At 34.2% G+C, this 18060-nt stretch overlaps 1 protein-coding gene across 2 annotated transcripts; it reads right to left on the bottom strand.

Annotated features, from left to right (window-relative positions):
- Positions 1–2289: 2289 nt before the first annotated feature.
- Positions 2290–12013, bottom strand: LOC123705590 (hyphally regulated cell wall protein 3-like). 2 transcript variants are annotated; one of them, XM_045654449.1, is made up of 3 exons: positions 11984–12013; positions 3555–4923; positions 2290–3020 (listed from the first exon to the last, which is right to left on the bottom strand). In XM_045654449.1, exons 1-3 carry the CDS (start codon positions 11996–11998, stop codon positions 2338–2340), a joined length of 2067 nt encoding a protein of 688 aa, XP_045510405.1. In that variant the 5' UTR covers positions 11999–12013; the 3' UTR covers positions 2290–2337. The 2 variants fall into 2 exon arrangements, with proteins under 2 accessions (XP_045510405.1, XP_045510404.1); XM_045654448.1 differs by having other exon boundaries at positions 2290–4923.
- Positions 12014–18060: the final 6047 nt, after the last annotated feature.

Raw genomic sequence — 18060 nt, 5'->3', positions numbered from 1 at the left:
TGAAAATGCCAAATTTTTCGGCTATTCAATTGAATATTTTGAATTTTTTTGACTCTTATGATTATTTTTTTGGTTTTTTACATGAAGAATGAGATGCTTAATTACCTCAATGACTAAAATTGCACGTAAGTTAACTAAATAGGTCATTGTAGACGATCGAAACTTAAGAAAATAAGTACAAATTATAAAAATATATTTTTCTTTTCTGGATATCTCAAAAAATTATTATGGCACTTGCTCTGCAGATGTGCTTAAAAACATCTACATTTTATCAGCTATCCAACGAGGTATAACAACCTAGGGTTGTATTTAAACTCATAGAAAAAAACACAGTTGAAAAGGTTCAGGTAGTAGGTCTAACGGGTCCCTCGGCTATTGTCCTTCAAGTTAATCCGGTGCGTGTGAGCGAGAAAACTTACGATTTATGCAGATGAGAGTGAGAAAAATAATGTTCAAAAACAAGTTTGGGGATACAACATGCCCATTGTTTTGTATTTGGTCGTTTGTTTGCTTGCCATCCATTTTAGTCTGCTCATGCGATTCGTCCATGGTAGATGCGAATTATTGTGCTTTCGGATTCCCACACGACTTATGTGTGTGACTTCGGTGACCTACTAATGATCTCCCATTACAATTACTGCGGGACATGTGGTTTCAACATGATGGCTGCTCTGCTCATTTCAGAAGAAGCGTTAGGGAATGGTTGGACACGTAACTATCCTAACAAATGGATTGGACGAGGTTGGCCTTTACCCTGGCCACCCAGATGTCCCGACCTGACCCCCATTGATTTTTATGTATGGGGGCACATGAAGAGCATCGTTTACAGTGAGCCCAACCCCATATCGTTAGTGGAAGTTCTCAAAGAAAGGATGCTGCTTGTGTGCTGTTGAAATGCTGCTAACGACATAAGAAGAACATTAACCACATGGTGTAGTGAAAAGTGGACTACGTGAAGGAATGAGAAAATGTGTGCGAAAGAGGTGGACACGTAGAACATGAAGTCATGAACTATAAAATTTTATTCAAAAACATTAGGTGAATAAATGTTATTTTGAACTGATTTATTGTTTCATTTAGCTTACTACAATCACCGACGATCTGTACGCCAACTATGAGTTGAGCGTGAGTGACTTTGTATGCCAACTAGCGTTAACAACGCACCGATTACGTTATTTTCCAAACAATAGCCAGTAACTAGTCACTTACGCTCAAGTAATAGTTGGCGTACGGTCATTATTTGTACGATCGACGATGTGAACAAAAAAAATGCTATAAAACTGAATGATCTCCTAGGTCAGGATAGCGGGATATCGATGGATGCATGAAGGTTGTACCTAGCCGAGGGAGGCCTATGTTCAATAGTGGAAGCCAGTAGGCTGAAATGATGATGCTGAACTTAAGTCAAATTAATAAGATTAAATAAGGGCTATTTATTCTGACTGCCATGTAGCCTTAGAAACTAAGTTTCACCTTTGAGGTTAATAAATACCCTAGAGTGTTATACCTCGTTGGATAGCTGATAAAATGTAGATGTTTTTAAGCACATCTGCAGAGCAAGTGCCATAATAATTTTTTGAGATATCCAGAAAAGAAAAATATATTTTTATAATTTGTACTTATTTTCTTAAGTTTCGATCGTCTACTATGACCTATTTAGTTAACTTACGTGCAATTTTAGTCATTGAGGTAATTAATCATCTCATTCTTCATGTAAAAAACCAAAAAAATAATCATAAGAGTCAAAAAAATTCAAAATATTCAATTGAATAGCCGAAAAATTGGGCTTTTTCATAAAAAAAATTAAAACTCGAATATCTCGAAAACGGTTAAGTTTAGGATGGGAGGTTACATAGTGAAATCATTCAGAAATGATGTGTACTACATGCACTTAACGGATCTACATCGACTTTACCTGTAACCCTGTATAAAGCAAGGTTAATAAATATTGAATACCTAATCCAAGTCAGAGTTAATTTATTGTGATAATTAAAATCATTCATTCATTGAATTGTTGAATTTTTAAGATTCTTAACATTAAATCTTTTATAAAAACATCTTAACTATAGATAAATAATTGTTTCATAAAATGATTAATGTATTTTTTCGCATGAACATTTCGCACAACCTGAATAGTTTATAGGACAACTAATAACGAAACAATGCAATTAAAGTAGATAAGTGCATAATTTCAAGTCAATTGATAAGTGTCAGAACGTTGTAAATGGATATTTCAATAAAATATGAGTCAATATTTAAATAAAACATGATTTTTTGGATAGTCATTTATTTGCATCCAAAATTAAAAGTAACAGTCGTCGTTACATAGCGTTAAATTTACAATACTTTGAACTGAGGTGTTCCGTAAGTTTCGTGGGGAACACCTTGACTAGTAGAGACTAAACTTGATCCAGCTTGGTTGGCAGATAAGTTGCTCACTGTAGTTGGTTCGTATAAATCGGCTAAGGAGGATCCGCTGACAGATGATAAACCGTTTGAACCAGAAACACCGCTTCCAGATCCGAAAGAGGAGACTGTTGAGCCAAATCTGTTTGAAGCTAATCCAGATCCAAGGCTACCAGTGTAAGTACCGAAGCTTACGCTTGGCTTTGGCGTGTAGTAGGAAGAACCAGTGCCTTGACCACTGCTGCCGAAAGAATATTTAGATGTTCCAAAGCTGTTGCCTGAACCTAATGAAGAACCAGAGTAGACAAGAGGCTTTGTGTTATAGTAGGATGAACTCTTTGTTTCAGAAGAGTCAGATTTGTATGATCCACCGCCAGATAATCCACTTCCAGAGCTAAAGCTTGATGATGATGAGTATTTGTTGGATCCTGATGATGATCCAAGGTTACTTAATCCAGAACCGCTGTTGACGCCGAAAGATACAGCGGGTTGAGCAGTGTAATAACCAGAGCCGAAGTTACTGCCTTGATTTGCGCTCTCACTGCTGATTGATCCAGTTCCGCTGTTTAACCCAAAGGAAGCACCTGAACTTGATCCTAATCCTGAGCTTGAACCTGAAACAAAGGACGAGCTTGAGTCTTCGCTGCTTGACGCGGAGCTAGAACCACTCTTGGAGTCCGATGCATATGAGGATCCTGAGTTAGATTCTAGACCACTTGCTTTGTTAGATTCTAAAACATTTCCTGCGCTAGATTCTAAACCACTTGTTGTGCTGGATTCTACATCACTTCCTGAACTAGCTTCAGAGGAACTGCTTGAAATTTTGGAATCATTTTCATTAGTGTTTGATTCTGCGCCAAATCTGTTGTTAATCTTCTCTTGATCTTCTTCGTCCTCACTAGAGCTGACGACGCTAGCTACAGTTGAAATGCTTGAGCTAGGTATTACACTGATTACGGAAGATTCTTTATTATACAATGAAGATCCAAAGCTAGAAGCAGAACCAATACCAGACCCAATATTATTAGAGGATAGCTTGTTTACAGTTATTAACCCGGATCCTTTATTTGAGTTTGATTGAAGACTGACAGCTGATGGCGATTCACTTACTGATGAAAATTTATCTCCAAAAGAAGAGGATACTGCACCTGAGTTTGATGAGCTGCTTTCGGATGACTGGGACGATCCGATCAAGGAGTCAAGTGATCCAGAGCTGGATTCATCAATACCCTGGTTAGACGAGCCTACGATGGTGTACGGGGATCCTTGACCGGAACCTACGTTGAAGTTTTCAAAGGAGGCTTTTATACCACCCTTGTTATAATCACTAACAATGTTATCAATAAGAGCTTGAGACTCGGCCTTGTCGTTGTATTTAACGAAGAATACTTCAGGTTTGGATGGTGCCTTTGATTCGAATTGAGGAAGAGCAATGTTCTTAGCATCTTCTGGTTTCTTAACCAATACGTATACAATAGTTTTCTCTTCCTTCTGTTCTGGCACTGTGATAATTTGTGGAGCTGGAGCGGGTTGTGTTGGGGCCTTGACGAAAATGATCTTGTAGTGTTTTTGTGGTGGTGGCAGCACAATAGGTTTACGTTGGACAATTTCTGGTTCCTCGGGTGCTGACCATACGTAAAAGTGCTTAAACACTTGTGTTGGTTGGTTCGAATTTTGGATGTAATATTCGTTTTTCACGCCTGTCGATTGTTGATGTTGGTATTTACTTGCAGCTTCATAGTGACTACCAACATTGTCTAAAGCACTCGTGTCAGATGTACTTTGGAAAGTAGATTGATATTCAGTTAGTTGATGATCTGAAGATCCCACACTGCTGACAGCTCCGGGTACATTTCCTAAAACGTTGTAATTTGAACCACTTTGTGCACCATTGTAATAACCGGAATTCAATCCTGATCCAGTGTCGTAGTTGGATCCACTGTTTGAGCCGGAACCGAAAACGTTATATCCAGAACCACTTTGTGATGCACCATTGTTGTTATAACCAGAGTTGTACTGGCCGGAGTTTGATCCAAAGGCATATTTGCTGCCTCCAGATGATCCGAAACGATTTCCGGTAAGGTAAGCTCCTGACTGGTAGCGATTGTTTAATGCACCAGATCCTAAACCAGATGAGGAGCTGCTTGAGCTGTATTTGCCGCTGTTGGACGAGCCTTGAACATAACCAGAACCGGATTGGTATCCGGTTCCAGAAGAGCTAGCTCCAATGGTAGACAAGGTTGCGGCATTGCCTGCATCGTATTTTCCAGAGTTGGAGCCGAGGGCGTAGCCGTTCTGGTAGCCACTACCGATGCCACCCAAAGAGCCGCTGCCTCCGGAGCTGTAGGAGTTCGAGCCACTCGAGTAGCTGGAGCCTGACTGGTAGCCAGAGCCGGACAGCCCGCTGTTGTATTGACCGCTTCCTAATTGATATGTAGGCAAGCCGAACGACGGCGCTTTGTATTGGTAGCCTTGGTTGACATCAGCAACCACAGCTCCAAGAGCGACCGCGAGCACCTGAAACAACGAAAAGGACAATTAAAATAATTACGTTAAGATATATCTGTATAAAAATAAAAATATCAATGGAACTTCTCTATTATTGGATAAATTTCCAACATTTTAAATTTAAGTTAGTTTGTATTTTGCGCTTATGTTTCAGATATATCAGCTCTTCTACAAATATTGAATTTTTAGTTAGATGATGTAACAACGTTTTTACGTATCTTTTGGCAAATTAAATTTTTAAGAATGAATACAACCGCAAATGTCACGGATGTATATTTTTTGAAGATATAATTAATTGAAATAAAATTCAGTGTCAATGAGTTCCGGTGAATATGAATCGATTCACACCATTGTTCACACCTGACTTTTTGTCTTCGAAGTACACTGTTTTGTTCCGAATGAAATTGTATCAATTTGTTAAAAATCAATCAAATAGGACATAGGTAATTAACATTATTTTTACATATAAGTCCTAGTTCAGAACCGGATAAGTGTTACCATTGCCTAAAAATCTAATGTCGTTATGTTTAAAATCACTTTAAAATGCATTATTTTATTTATACCCCTATTGCGTACCTAACGCGTGCACTTGTAAATCTCATTTCAAAAAAACGCACTAATATTTAAAAACGCATATTGTTATTTGTTAGTAATATAGTGTTATAATATTATCTGTGGTAAAAGATGTGTTTATGGTCAGTTCAAGGTGGGTCTCGGTGAGGTTTGGACATTGCGCAACCCATGTCTCAGAGCATTGAACTTCACTGTAATAACATATAGGCTAAATTACGACTCCAATGCACACATTGAAGCGAAAGTTAAAATACGTAAATTAATGTCTTATTAAAAGAGAAACCTATCGTTTATGTATGTTATTGGTATTCCCTCCTTTTGTCATAGTAAAAAATTGTTTTTGATGATATAAAGATAGTTGGAATTTTGTAATACATATCTAGATTCTAGGTACTTTCTTAAAGTTACAGTCTAGTTAATGGAAATTATAACAAAGGTTATAACGTTTTCTTTGTTTACGGCGATTATCCATAATTGAATTAAAGTTACCAAATGTCAAATGTATCTTATTATATGTATACGAATATTTATATATATTGCAATTTTATATACGTAATTATTTCGCAATCAACACATTCTATTAATTTGTAAAGATTTTTATGAGATTGTTTTCGCCCATGAAATATTTTTATTTAGTATTTTTATGCACCCACGCTTATTATTATCTAACATGCAGCTATAAATTTGTCTATATAAGGAAGGATTAATAATTAATTTTTTGTATAATTATTTTTAAACATGTTTTATATATTTTTTTCGTTTGTGTTTTTTTAAATTAAAAACTAACCGGCTGACCCTGCACGATTGTTATTGATGGTAATGATTTTTTTTTTTAAATCTATACAATGTTTTATTATCCCCATTATTATGTAATTAAAATTGAAATCTTTTGCCAAACTCTAACGTTTCGTCCAATCGATTGAGTATATAGGTACCTACATGTAATTTCATCAGTCATTTGAAATGTACGAATAATATTACCGACTTTCTTGTGTGTGTATAAATGAGTAATTTTATTTGTGTTTTATGTACTTACACGATTATACACACACTATGAAAATTTAAGGGAAGGAGTTTCATGCGGAAGTAATTTATAATTAAAAAAGTCGTTGATATTTTATATAAAGGTTTTTCCCCATTCTCAAAAGGGCTAAGAGACCACAGACAACAATTATTTATAGGGCAATTACCACAGACAATATATTTATGACCGCCATAAAGTATAAACCATATCGGGGATTTCCGAAATCTATACATATAATAAATCTGTAGAAGGGTCAATTCTGTACATTGAAAATATTGAAAAAATAAATAGCAGGGGGTGTTACTGGATCGATACCAAGCCCAAATATGTGATTAAAAAAATTTTTGTCTGTCTGTCTGTCTGTCTGTCTGTCCGTCTGTCTGTCTGTATGTTCAGGCATCACGTGAAAACTAGCGGTTCGATTTCGATGAAACTTGGTATAATTATACCTTATTATCCTGGGCATAAAATAGGATACTTTTTATCCCGGAAAAATACGTAGAAAAAAAATAAATCTTAATTTTTCTTAATTTTTCCGCGCGGACGGAGTCGCGGGCGGAAGCTAGTTTTAAATATTTCAACAACAATGTGACCAAGGCCAATTCAATAATTCATTAAGTTTATTGCTGTCTCAATATTAACCACTATGAGGCAAAATGTTTTCGTGTTTGCGGGTGGAAATTAAATAGGAAATAGATATTAAGAAGCTTGACGTACAGCATCCTCGTGTGTCAGACTGTAAACAGTCTGACACACGAGGATATTGTACCTGGATCATAGCAAACTTTCATGACATGATCCGGGTGGTTGGTTGGTTGGTGATTTTAATTTTTGATTTATTATTTGCCGTGACACTTCGAGATTTTCGAAATGTATGTAGGTAGTAAGGTAAACGCAGGTATTAACGACCCCTCTAAGGCAATTTCAAAATCAACCATATTTTTTAAGTATACTGGTTCTTCTAAAGATTTATAATTTCATTTTATATGCTAGTGTTATGTATAAAAAATGTATTTATTGAAGCAAATACATTCTAATAAAGGATTATCTTGTAAAAAATAATTTACAATGTGACTTTGTCGATTGTTGCTATTACCGACCCATAAAAACAGCTGTGAAGCTATTAACGATTTTTATGCAGCTATTCCCGATCGTATGTGAGAGGAAGCCTTTTTCCAGCAATGGAATGTATAGAAGCTAGTGATGATGATGATTACCGATCTTAATAAAATGAAATAAAAATGCAAATATATTCGTATTTTTTAATTGTAGTTATTTTTAATAAAACAAATGAGTACTTTTTAGTAATGAACTAAATAATTATAAACTTTTAAATTAATCAACATAATACTATTAATATATGTACATATATTAAATTAAGGATTTCAAACTCTAGGATATTTCGTTATGCTATTTGATTGATTGCTTCGGCGAGTTGTGTTTTACTGAATACTTTGCGCCGCTTTCGTGGCTCCATATTTCTGGAAAAAATATACCTAATTATATGTTTTATGTTAATTTAACCTAAAACCTAAAAATATAATTTTTTTTAATTTTTTAAATTTAACCTAAAAATATAATTTTTAATAGGCACCTATTATGTCATAAAAGTAATAAAAATATATTTGCACGCTCAATTACGAGCAGAATGTTTAAGGATCAATATTATCTGTATATACAAACATCTTTATTCTACATTCTGCAAATAAAGCAATTTGAATTTGAATTTGTAGATGAGAAACTAAACAATCTATATTCGATCGGTAATAGCTTCCTATAGTTGCTATTGCCGACCCACATGGGTCGGTATTAAAGTATGTAAGTATAAACCTAAATTGTATTACCGACCCATAAAAAAATGGTTATTTTAATTCATTTGATCATCAGACTATAAAATAGATTATAATTGTACTACTTACTTCTGTAACTATTCGATAGGGATCCTCGAAAATATCATAACTTTGTATAAATTGACAACGCTAAAAGACACAACACTAGACAAAAAAGTTTAGTCGCTAATAGATTTTTATGAAGACTCATAGCTTAGATTTAAACTGGTCCATAAAACCACTTGTGTTAGTGTGATATAATAACATAAAAGAAAATAAAACAAAAAGTTACGTTGCTGCCATTGCCGACTTACGGGTCGTTGATACCTGCCGCGGCTTAAACTGGTGAAGCTAACACCGTCCCATTTTAATTTTAAGTTTTATCGTTTCAAATTACTTTTTATTAATAAAATGTTGTAAGAAATGAAAAGTTGACACTTAAATGCATTGACATTTAGTAATATAAATTAAAGTATAGATGTCATTTGTTTGTAAATGTCTTAAAAAGATACTCACAGTACTTACCCGAAGGAACAACGGAACAGTACGACACGTCCTGCTTCCACGCTACCCCGCAGCAACTTACGCATTTTAACTCTTTTTTGCTCAGTTACTCACTCTAACGTTAAAGTATACGATGCTCAAGTAATACATTCGTGTATAACTTTGCCTACCTATAGCTAGAATAGTTCTGGAAACGTTTAAATTTCGAATTACTTTTATAGGTCGGTAATACCTTCAGATTTTCGATGGGTCGTTGATAGCTGCGTTTACCCTAATTAATTTTCTGGGTCACTTTTTATTGGCATCTTTTCCTAGCCTGAGTCCAAGTTTAGATCAATTATTCACAATAATATTAATTCGTTTTTCGTATCATTCAGCGAGCTTGGTTAAATGCAAGTTTTAATCGTGGAAGTCGATCGAATGTTTTGACCACACAGAAATGATGTGATAGGTCTATTTAAGTTAAGAATTTTTTTTTTATATCAGAGGAAACAAAGGTGGAAGCATCCTATGAACATTGAACACTAATGGCTTCGACAAATAGAGCATTTACAACCCGCGCGTCAGAGCGCTACCAAGATATTGTAAGTACTACGAGCTTATGGATTTCTCAGATAGAACGCGTAAGCGGTCGTCAGAACGTCGCGCGTCGCGCGTCGCGCTGTGAACTTATAGCACCGCGTATCACGTAGGCGCTTATAGATGCGTGCTACGCGTTCTATCTGGCAAAGCCTTTAGTGGCCACTACCCCAATTACCAATTAGGTACCGATCTCTTGTAGACTTAAAATCGTAGATGCTCTTTTCTTGAACGCCCTTATTTCGTAACCGGTTATTTTTTATATAATTTTTATTTATCGTAAGGTATCTCATTCATTTCTTATATTTTCGCGGTTGTTAGCTTAGAAGTGGAAATTTATTTTTCCGTGATCCAGTTTTTAAGACTAGAAAGCTTCAGCTCTTTTGAGCAATTATAGAGTTTCTTGCAGGCTCATCTCTGCAGAAACTGCTTGTTGCACCTGCACCGTGACCGCGGTGGGTAAATGTAAATACTATCGGTCGGTATTTTGTTGCTAGATCTACTTTGTCTATTGTTAGGGAAGGTTTTATTACAATACTTATTTCCGCAAATTATATAATTTAAAAATTATTGTCAACCTCTTTGATATAATATTACAATTAGTTTTTAGTTTTTTTTTACGATTTTAATTTCATTCGGTTTACACACTCCTTAGATATTTTTATCTCACTATAAAAATCAGTGACATTTTTTAATTGCTCCTATAGATTAATTGCAATTACCTACTACCAAGCAGCGCAGCAAAATTAATTTTTAAAATAAAATTAGTTTTGAAAACAAGATAACTAATGAAATTATTATATTGTAACTGATCCTTGATAACTGCACAACGTTTGAATTAAATCTGAACGTTTTAAACGTTCATATTTCATGGGTCAAAATCGAGTCTAAAATAGTCTGTTATATTTTCATACAAACTTATAAAAATACAGGTGAAGATAAAAAGCACGTTAAAAACAATCACATGATTACAATTAGATGTTAGCGATAAGGATCCATAGTCTTATTCGGGTGATAGGTAGGTACTTTTAACTAAGACACTGTTATCTGGGGGCACGGTAGTGCCCCCGCCAAGACGAGCCAAGCGAACAAGCGAAGCGCACGGGCACTACCTACCTTTTCTCGAAGCGCTTCGACGTTTTTTTGAACCCTCATAACTTGGGTTTGGATTATGCTAGATCAACAAAATTTTCAGGATATATTGTCAATAGCGGACTTATTGAATATATTAAGTTTTAATTACATTAGCTTTTATACTTCAGATTTTATTTATATCTAAAAAACGCTAATTTCGTCACTGACTCACTGATGATCATCAAAATTCTTAAGGTATTTCCTAATGTCCTAGAAAGCTGAAATTTTGTATGTAAGCTAGTATTAGCACACAAACAACAAAAAAATTATAAAACTTGTAACTTTCATCCCCCAACCCCTTAAACTAGGGGATGGGAGTTTGTATGAGACCTGTAATTTTAAATTAAATTTTGATGACGCTAGAGGTCTAATCTAATAATCTAAAACTTGGTTCCCCTAGATATATAATATATCTATAGGTACTCCTTGTTAAAAAAAAAATTAATCGACATATAAAATTTTGTTACAAACAACTTACAAAAAGAAATGAAATCCCACCAAAAACATTTTCATGTAAAATGTTACCAAGACGAGCCCATATGACTCGCACGGTGAAAAAGTTATCAGATCTCATGTAGAGCCAAGCTTCTAACACTACACGCCCTAACTCTATAAGGCCTAACTTCACAAACTCTACACCTTAGTCAAAATATGTGGCTTGGCCGTTCGTTACTACAAGAACTATTGTATAACACAAAAGTAATGAACAGTGAATTAATTTTTCACCTTACGCCGATGTGAATGTAGCGAAATGGCCAAGCCACATATTTTGACTAAGGTGTAGAGTTTGTGAAGTTAGGCCTTGTAGAGTTAGGGCGTGTAGTGTTAGAAGCTTGGCTCTACATGAGATCTGATAACTTTTTCACCGTGCGAGTCATATGGGCTCGTCTTGGTAACATTTTACATGAAAATGTTTTTGGTGGGATGAGATTTTCAGATTTTCTTAATAGCACATAATATTATTGCCTCTTTATCAAATCGGTTTAATAGTTCACATATTATGTAATTAAAATAATTATTAAAATTAAACCATTAGTAGGTAACCCAAAAAAAAATATCTTAGTTCTTTATCAGTGAAACAAAAATTTTAAAGCAGGTAACATTTATATTATTGTTAGGTACAGCTAGAAAAACAAAATTAAATTCGCTTAGCAATAACCGTCGCGGTTCGATCACAAATGAAATATATCACTGAAAACTGTTACATAATATCTAAACTTAAACTAAAATATGCACGCTAAATATTATCTATGGTACATAAATTGGTAACACTGAAACACACATACCGACAGTCAATTTAAAAAATAAACACTACAAAGTTAGCGCAGATTAAATATTAAAAAAAAATTAATTGTCAAAATATGTCAAACACAATTATACCACAGATAATATTTAGTATGTAACTGAGAAAAGAATAGTTACGCACCCAGATAGTAAACATCTTGAGGGTCACAGACGAATACCGACCCGTGAATGTTGTTTGTGTGTCGAAATCCAACTTATATAGAGATCTGGTGCTCATCTCAAGTACAAGGTCATGAGGAACCGGTAACGAAAGCTCTCGCCGTGAAAATGCAACGAAATAAGTGACATCTATTATCTAACACTGTGCTTTAGGCAATTACGCAATGGAGATTATTTCGTTATAACTTTGCATTGTTGATAGGTTAGAAGTTTGTTATTTTAGACAGGACCATATCAGGCTTTACAATGTTATTCATAAAATGTAGTATGGACGATTAAAGTTTCGGAGTCTTTGAAATTTTATAGGAATAATATAATAAGTTAATAATAACTTAATAAGTATAAGAAATTTGAAAATATTAATACTTAAATAGTTTTTAAAGATAAAAAAAAATATAAATATTGGTATTTTATAAATTATTGGGTACCTATTAAAGTTAATCTTCCTAATACCACAGCCTGATTTAGACAAAACATCTGTGTAAAATGTTAAAGAGATTTTTTATTTTATTTTACATACCTACATAGATTCCTTACAGCTTGTATTACAATATTTATAATTAACTTTAACAAAACAATACGCCAATAAAAAGGAATACCAATAATAAGACAATTAATGTGACAGTAGTTTTACATTTCTAATATATAAAAATCAATGCCACTTTTCGTTGTAATTCCATAACTCGAGAACGGCTGAACCGATTTCGATAATTCTTTTTTTATTATATTCCTTGAAGTACGAGGATGGTTCTTATGTAGAGAAAACGTAAACATGTACCACGGGCGAAGCCGGGGCGGACCGCTAGTTAATTATAAATAACAATGATAAAGTGGAAAAAAATTTAAAATATTCTTTCGATAAAAAAGGAATATTCTGTATATTCATCAAGGTGACTTCTTCGCATTTGTTTTAACTCATATTATGAACCTATAGCACATCTATAGTCCAAATACTATAAGTCCAAAATATAATGGGACATATACAAGGTCTTACCCGCGTCGGTATACCTACTAAGCTCAAAGGAGGTTATAGCTGTTTTGCATACGCTGAATGCTGAATACGTTAAAAATACTAATAAAATTCCAGACGCATTTTTTTTTTCAGATACATAGATGAACTCTTAAAACTTTATGTGTTCACCCCTAACAAGCAACCCGCCCAACTTTGCCACCCGCACGTGAAACAAAATGCTCACATTATTTAGCGAGCGGTATAATATGGCGGCTGCGCGAAGCTAGAGAAGAAAACATGGATTTTATTTTAAGGAAAAGTTTAGCAACAATTTTTTGACGTAATTTTGTTGTTTAAGTATTTTTAACGTGATCAGTATATGCAAAACTACAATAACACAATAACAGTTACAAGGTTACAAGTTTAGTCTCTTCGCGCTAAGTATATCGATAGTGGGAGACCCTGTATGTATATTGTATATTATGCAGTCCGTATACTGACCGACTTATTGACGATCCTATCCTGCCGGACTAATTTTTTTTGTCCGCTCGGCTCTGGGATTTAAAAATCCACACCTTATTTGTATGTATTACCCCTAATAAATGTAGTTAACCAACTTCTTAATTCATGTACATGTCGTGGTCATATCGTAGATTTGATCATTTCATGATATGAGTGGCCATTTCACGAAATGGTCGCATATCGTGAAATAGCCAACATAGTTTGATCAGATCGTTAAATCGTCAACGTTTCACGATTTGGTCATCCACATTTGGCCAGATCGTATAAAATATAAAGAGTCCATAAAATATTAAAAAATTTCAGAATAACTATATTCTAAAAACTTGTTTAATGTCATTTAAGTTAGTGCCGCGGCAACGGCCGGCGAATGCCAGAAGCGAATCGTTTTTGCAATAGAAAACAATTAGGTTAGGTTACACTTTGATAAACAACGCACGAGCCGAGCGAGCAAAGCGAGCGTGCCGCGGCAGCGGCCGGCGAGTGCCAGAAGCGGATCGCTTTTTAAAAAACAAACAATTATAATAATATAGTAGTAGTTTCTTAAATTATTTTATTTAAGTCGCATTTTTTCTTAAATACATATAAGATATCCACATTTTACATAGTACTCGTACCTCTTCGTCGTAAATTCTTTGCTATGACTTTCTTCATAATATTGTTATTAAACGAATTATGAAGTTTAACTGCGAATAATTTAATTTTCGCCAGCGGCCGCCATCTTATCACATAAACACAGAGCTTGCAGCGCCTCTACCAACGATTAATGTAACTATTTTACGATATGATCAAATAATTTTGGTCATTTCATGAAAAAACCATGCGTTAATTGGCCATATCGTGAAACGATTTCTTATCATTGATCTGCCCAAACCACATCATGATGTGGCCAAACTAAATTGGCCATTTCACGATATGCGACCATTTCGTGAAATGGCCACTCATATCATGAAATGATCAAATCTACGATATGACCACGACATACATATATAAAACATTTTAAAGCTTATAAACACCTCTTCGGTTCTAAACTAATATGTTATTAATAGTCATTATGTTAATAAAAAAAAAGATATTTCCCGCCAATGGCTGTCAGAAAATGTTATGGCCCGAAATGTTTTAATTTCAAATTAGGTAACCAAATAATTATCATGGTAACGCGAACAATCCTTGACATGAATCCTGCTATTGATGTAAAAAAAACTAAAAAATGTTATACAATATGTTTGTTTTTACATCATCGTTGTGTAGTTGATTAAATTCTTTCTGATTTAAAAAACTATGACGTCATTTTTTGCGGATTTGCAAAGATATCAAAATATATAAGTTACTAGTAGGTTACAAATATGAAGTCATCGTTAATTCCCTTTATTAGTTAATTATAATATTCAACGCGCTGGAAATAATAAAATTTGGTTTTGGCAAATCCAAATTTTCAATGTCGTTCTAATTTTTTTGTATTGAATCGAATACTCTAGAGTCTAGTGTTGCCTGTAATTCAATTAAAGTCAGTAACGAGGCCGAGAAAATATTAAGAAATATTTGTATACTTTATGAAATATTTTTAATTCGGTCAATGACCTTTGATGATAAATAATTAATTAACAAAATATGTTATCGATTTTATCAATATGTTATTCTATGGATTTACATAAGAAATCCTATACTTGTTCGTACGAATTATATTGAAATTATTAGCATATTGTAATCTGTTAATTCGATTTAATATAATGTTATGATCTATCTTGTCACTAGTTAATCTGCTTATTAATAGAGAATACATGGATCCCGGTATAGAACGACCTTCACCCAGCTGGTTAAGGGATGAAAAGTATTTTATTTTAAATTGAATATAATATTGCAAACCATATTTTCAGACCGGAATGTACTTATTAACAATTTTAAAAACGTGAATCTTAAGGACTCAAATTTTATAAGTACATTAACTCCAAAATCAATATTTATTCATAAATCAAAACCGGGGAAATTACAGTTATAGATGTTCTTTTGTTACTTTTTTCATTCACTCCGCACCTAACTATTGACCCTGAGACACGCTCGTTGTGGCAGAAGCTTTTTGTTCTTTATATAAATGTCGGTGAAACGATTCGCTTATAATTTATATTCGCATAATATGACACGCGTAATACGCAACTGTTAATATCCTCATGAAATATAATTAATTTCTGTTAACTTTTTGCTGACCGCATGTGATAGGTCAAAGGTGCATATTAAGTTATTTCGAACTTTGACTCTGTGTTTGATGGCTATAAATTATCTTGCGAGTCCCAGATGGATAAAATAGGAGAATTCTCTCCTATTAAATATTGTATATTAAGATTTTAGGGGTTGTTTTTTTATTACCTATTACATTATTTTCATTGGTTTTAAGAACTTACTTACAGACAATTCTGAATGAGGAATTAGCTAAGTTCGTTTTAAACCGACATAAATAAATTAATGCAATAAATGGCCCTTCCATGTTTAGAACAGTTTACAGATCCGAGTTGCATCGTTGTAAAGTGTCTACACTCTACATTGCACCACTCGTAGCCATTCGATCTAATTTATCATTGTACAGTCCATACTAATCTACCGATTGGGTTGACATTTAGCATGCCATACCCAGTATAATGCAGCCTGCAGGCACCCAGGCTAAGAAAGGATTTTGATAATTTCTACCCCCAAGAAAGGGGATGAAAATTTATTTAGTCCACGCGAGCGAAGATGCGAGCAACAGCTAGTTGTTTAAAAATATGTATATGGAAAATCTTATCTATACCATGGACCAATATACTCATTGGTCCATGTCTATACTAATAATATAATAAAGTGGAAGAGATTATTTTTGTTTGTTTTCAGAAACTACTGGTCCGATTTGAAAAATTCTTTCGATGTTAGATAGCCCATTTATCGAGGAAGGCTATATTTCATCATCACGCTAAGACCAACAGGACCGGGGCGACGCGGGTGAAACCGCGGGGCGCGGCTAGTATATCTATACTTACTTCTCGGTTTTAGAGTTAAAATAATACCTATTATGTTTATTTAGTAAGTATATTATGTATATAAAAATTCAAACAAGTTTAACTTTTTACTTTATTCTCGAAAGAGAAATGAGTTCAAAAAATAGTAATTCTAAAACATGAATATTATCTATGGCGAGGACAAACCGAAAAAAATCTGAGAAATAAGTAATGGAGTAGTATTAGTGATCCGGTTGGTTCGTCTGCGGCAAATATTTGTGAAGCAAACTAATATATTAATAATATTTCTTATTCGCCGGTTTTTTTTTTGTTGTCCAGTCCAAGTATACGGATACAGATTACAGATACGGTGTGAGATTGACTCATTAAGAGTATATTATCCATACTAATATTATAAATGCGAAAGTAACTCTGTCTGTCTGTCTGTCTGTTACTCAATCACGCCTAAACTACTGAACCAATTTGCATCAAATTTGGTATGGAGATATTTTGATACCCGAGAATGGACATAGGCTACTTTTTATTGCGAAATATGTACCACGGGCGAAGCCGGGGCGGACCACTAGTAGTGTATATTTTGTCTATTATATGTTTATAAAAATGAAACCAATTTTGACGGCATCACACGTGAACGAGTGGACCGATTTCGATAATTATTTTTTTATTATATGCCTTGAAGTTTGAGGATGGTACCTATGTAGAGAAAACGTACCACGGTCGAAGCCGGGGCGGACCGCTAGTAAGCTATTATTTTCTAGTATCATATTTTTTAAATATTATTTTATAGCTGAATCAGACAGAAATTATATAAACTATACGCACTTAACGGGAATAAATGGGCTTAAGTTGTTTAACCGTCTGTCTGTCTGTCAGTTACCCTTTAACGTAAGAAATTCCTCACAAACTTTAGCATTTATAACATGAGTAGGACGGAAAATGCACTAATTTTGAAGGTTAACGTATTTATAAACTATACCTGGCGGCATCTTGGAATGATAATTATTTCTTCCACTTATTAAGGGCCCTTAGTAGGTGAACACGGCAAAATGGACTGTTTTCTATGAGCTATAATTGAAAATATTGAAGAATTTTCGCTCTGAAATTTCTAATATGTATTACAGAACGTATGTGTGATGGGATGACTGTTTCCAAAACACGATAGGAAAAATTTTGCTCGATAAAAAAAAATCCTGAAGTTACCTCTAAAATATCATATAAATGCTCATTACAACCGTATTTTACGATAATAATTCGTATAAAATCACAAGTACATAGGCATTTACCTTCTCGATTTCGTGACTGTTTTAGATTTAGAAAATACTAAATATTTTCATTCACTTTTTGATAAAAATGTGAATGGCGCTTACGTTTTTTAGTTTCGAGCACGTTGATTCCATACTAAACGCGGAACCCCTCACCGCTTACCTCAGACCCGAAAAGCTGAATTTTTGCTCACCGCCTAACCCCCCTTAATAAAAATAAAAAACTAAATTCACCTTTAGCGCGTAAATCAATCTCTTATATAATAAACAGCACCGAGTTCTAATGTATTCAGATACTATATTCCCGCCCTTAGTTTCT

The sequence above is a fragment of the Colias croceus genome, chromosome Z, assembly GCF_905220415.1.
Source record: "Colias croceus chromosome Z, ilColCroc2.1".
Lineage (NCBI taxonomy): Eukaryota > Metazoa > Arthropoda > Insecta > Lepidoptera > Pieridae > Colias > Colias croceus.
This window is presented reverse-complemented; position numbering and strand designations above follow the sequence as displayed.